This window comes from Castanea sativa, chromosome 5 (assembly GCF_040712315.1).
Source record: "Castanea sativa cultivar Marrone di Chiusa Pesio chromosome 5, ASM4071231v1".
NCBI lineage: Eukaryota > Viridiplantae > Streptophyta > Magnoliopsida > Fagales > Fagaceae > Castanea > Castanea sativa.
This window is the reverse complement of record NC_134017.1, coordinates 61001687-61003403: the sequence shown is the minus strand read 5'-3', so window position 1 is coordinate 61003403 and position 1717 is coordinate 61001687. Positions and strand designations below refer to the sequence as shown.

General features: G+C 45.7%; 1 protein-coding gene across 1 annotated transcript; it reads right to left on the bottom strand.

The window, feature by feature from the left end:
• Positions 1–514: 514 nt before the first annotated feature.
• On the bottom strand, positions 515–1129 carry LOC142635550 (uncharacterized). The gene has a single exon (XM_075809688.1). It carries the CDS (start codon positions 1127–1129, stop codon positions 515–517), a length of 615 nt encoding a protein of 204 aa, XP_075665803.1.
• Between the last annotated feature and the right edge of the window lie 588 nt (positions 1130–1717).

Sequence of the window (1717 nt, the reverse complement as noted above, 5' to 3'; positions counted from 1 at the left end):
TGACGTGGCAAGCTGACGTGAGCAGGATCAATCTGGCACGTGGCGGCGCGTGAGGGCGCGTGGAGACTCCGATGACTGTGAGGTTTTCACGAACAGGTAGATCTGAGCAATATTCACGGCGGTGCCGCGAAAAGGTCTTTGCAAGTGTTCGAACTCCCCAACGGCGCGCTACAGTCCGGAACCCGAGGACGATGTCCGGAAGACTCGAAGGTTCAACGGCGAAAGGTTCAGGCAAATTGTTGATACGAAGCAATATTAAGAATGGAGTTACACCAATAAAGACAAGATCGCGAAGAAAAGGTCGTAGCAAAGGTTTCATACCATGTTAGAAATACTGAATTGAATAATATTGTATTTCTCACTGAAAGAATATACATGAGTGCCTTTATATAGGAGGCATATGAGTGTAGTACAAGTAAGAGTGCTATACAAGTAAGAGTGCTAAACAAGTAAACTAGTTGGGACTAAAGCCCACAACACTATATATGTTAACAATGAAAAACCTATGACTTTATTAAGGTGAAGAGAAATACATAGCATCTTGAATCATAAGAGACTCAATAATGGATGGATTTTTCTCTATCCAAGTTACGAAATTATTAATTCCTTTGGCATATTTTGCCAGAGTATGAGCTGGTTTGTTGCCGCTTCGTAGTTCATGGAGAAAACGAGTTGATCTGAAGGAGTGTAGCTTATGTTGGATGCCGACAATGAGGTTCGCGATAGCTATTGGAGGAGTGATGGTTCCACTAAGTGCATCAAAAACTATCTGTGAGTCAGTCTCAAAGATAACGTCCCTGATCCTCATATCCCATGCAAAAGAGACAGCTTCATCCATTGCTTTTCCCTTTGCTTCCAATGGGCCCAGCGGTAATGGGAGGTGTTTGCTCATGGCAGGAACCAGCGATCTGTCATGGTCCCAAATTAGAGCACCCCCCCCCACAGAGTTGTTAAAGACAGCAGCATCCACGTTGATCTTGTACCAGGGTGGGGACGGTGGGACCCAGCGAGAGTCCATGGCCTCCCTGTGTTGTAGTGGGCAGTGATGTGCAAGCTGGAACTCACTGAGTATGCCACGCGCTTTGCGGAGAATCTGACTTCCCATTTGTCTTGGCTGACCCACACGCATTTTGTTTCTATTAAACCACATGCACCACGTGATGGTGAGAATGAGTTCAAGGAGGTCATTTCCAACATGTTGTTTGTAGATAAGGTACCATAGCCAATCCGTAAAATCTTGAAAGTGGACCCCATGCGTATCAAAAGAAATGCCTGAGGTATTCCAAAGTTCAACTGCTTTTGTGCACTCCCAGAACAAGTGAATAGTTGTTTCCGAGGCCAACCCACAAGCTTCACAGGTGGACTCATCGAGCACTCGCCGGTGACTGAGGTTCTCCTTTGTGGGGAGGATATTACGACATGCTCGCCAAACGAAGGTCTTGATTTTATTTGGAGCATGCAAACTCCAGGTTTTTTTCCAAAATGCGCTCCGGTCATGGCTAGTGGATGGGGACTATGTGGTGTTCGACGAGTGCAGAGATAAGGTGAGCTTATAGGCACTGTTCATGGTGAAAATTCCTTTTGGCGTGTAAGCCCAGACCTGCCGATCTACATTCCGATTTTTGCTGATAGGAATGCTTAGGATTTTTTTGACATCATGTGGGAGGAAGGCTTCTTTGATCAAGCCATGCTTCCATTCACCCACTATGTCATCTAT